The following is a 799-nucleotide window of genomic DNA, read 5'->3' as shown; positions in this document are numbered from 1 at the left end:
TGTGTGTGTGTGTGTGTGTGTGTGTGTGTGTGTGTGTGCGCACGCACGCCAGGTAGCAACACACACACTGATGTCCAACAATGTCACTGGGCCTTCAAAGGCCAACTGCAGCCTGAAATGAGACACTTTGTGCTGGATTTATCCAAACTCCCTCTAAAGAACATCATGATTCAAGCTGGGATTCACTTATATTCTTTTCCTGTTTACACAAATATAAAAACATATCTCTGTCACAGACTGAAGGGGCAGCAGTCGTGTTTTAAATGGGGAGTAAAAATCCAGTGCCAGACAGCTTGATGGAGACTAAAATTGACTTTTGTCTTAAATCATCCATTGGTCTTGGTCTGGTCCCTCTATGTCCGCCTGACAGAAGGAAACAGAGTCAGATTAAAGACTACAATTTCTCAGTTTGGGGAGAGGAAGGCAGCTAAAAAGGAAACAACACATTAAAATCATTATCAGTGTATTAAGTACCTATGCCTTCAGTCAAGGTTCTTAAAAGAATTCCTTCCATTACTTTACCTATCTGGAACTAGCCTGCTCATGTGCACATACAGCAAGTTTGAACATTGTCTATATTTTGTTAAAAAGCAATACAGCAGCTGCCGCAAAATATCGAGAATTGGTGTGGGAGAAAATTGCTGCTTGAATCAATGCATAAGCTCTAATACAGTGTATTCATTTCTTACTTAATCACAGGTAACCTATAATATTATTGGTGAAAACTAGAATGGTATTACACCTATAATTTCATTTAGGTGCAACTGCTGCTGCTGCTGCTGCTACTACTACTACTACT

The 799-nt window shown here is 40.1% G+C and overlaps 1 protein-coding gene across 2 annotated transcripts in view; it reads right to left on the bottom strand.

The window, feature by feature from the left end:
* Positions 1-6: 6 nt before the first annotated feature.
* Positions 7-799, bottom strand: part of anapc15 (anaphase promoting complex subunit 15) — a 2456-nt gene continuing 1663 nt past the window's right edge. For both annotated transcript variants that reach the window (XM_032512180.1, XM_032512182.1), the window contains exon 5: positions 7-363. In XM_032512180.1, the coding sequence (XP_032368071.1) occupies positions 322-363 (42 nt within the window). In that variant the 3' untranslated portion in view covers positions 7-321. The remainder of the gene's footprint in view (positions 364-799) is intronic.

This window comes from Etheostoma spectabile, chromosome 3 (genome assembly GCF_008692095.1).
Source record: "Etheostoma spectabile isolate EspeVRDwgs_2016 chromosome 3, UIUC_Espe_1.0, whole genome shotgun sequence".
In the NCBI taxonomy this organism is placed as follows: Eukaryota; Metazoa; Chordata; class Actinopteri; order Perciformes; family Percidae; genus Etheostoma; species Etheostoma spectabile.
The sequence above is the reverse complement of the archived record's forward strand: the minus strand, read 5'-3'. Positions and strand labels throughout refer to the sequence as shown.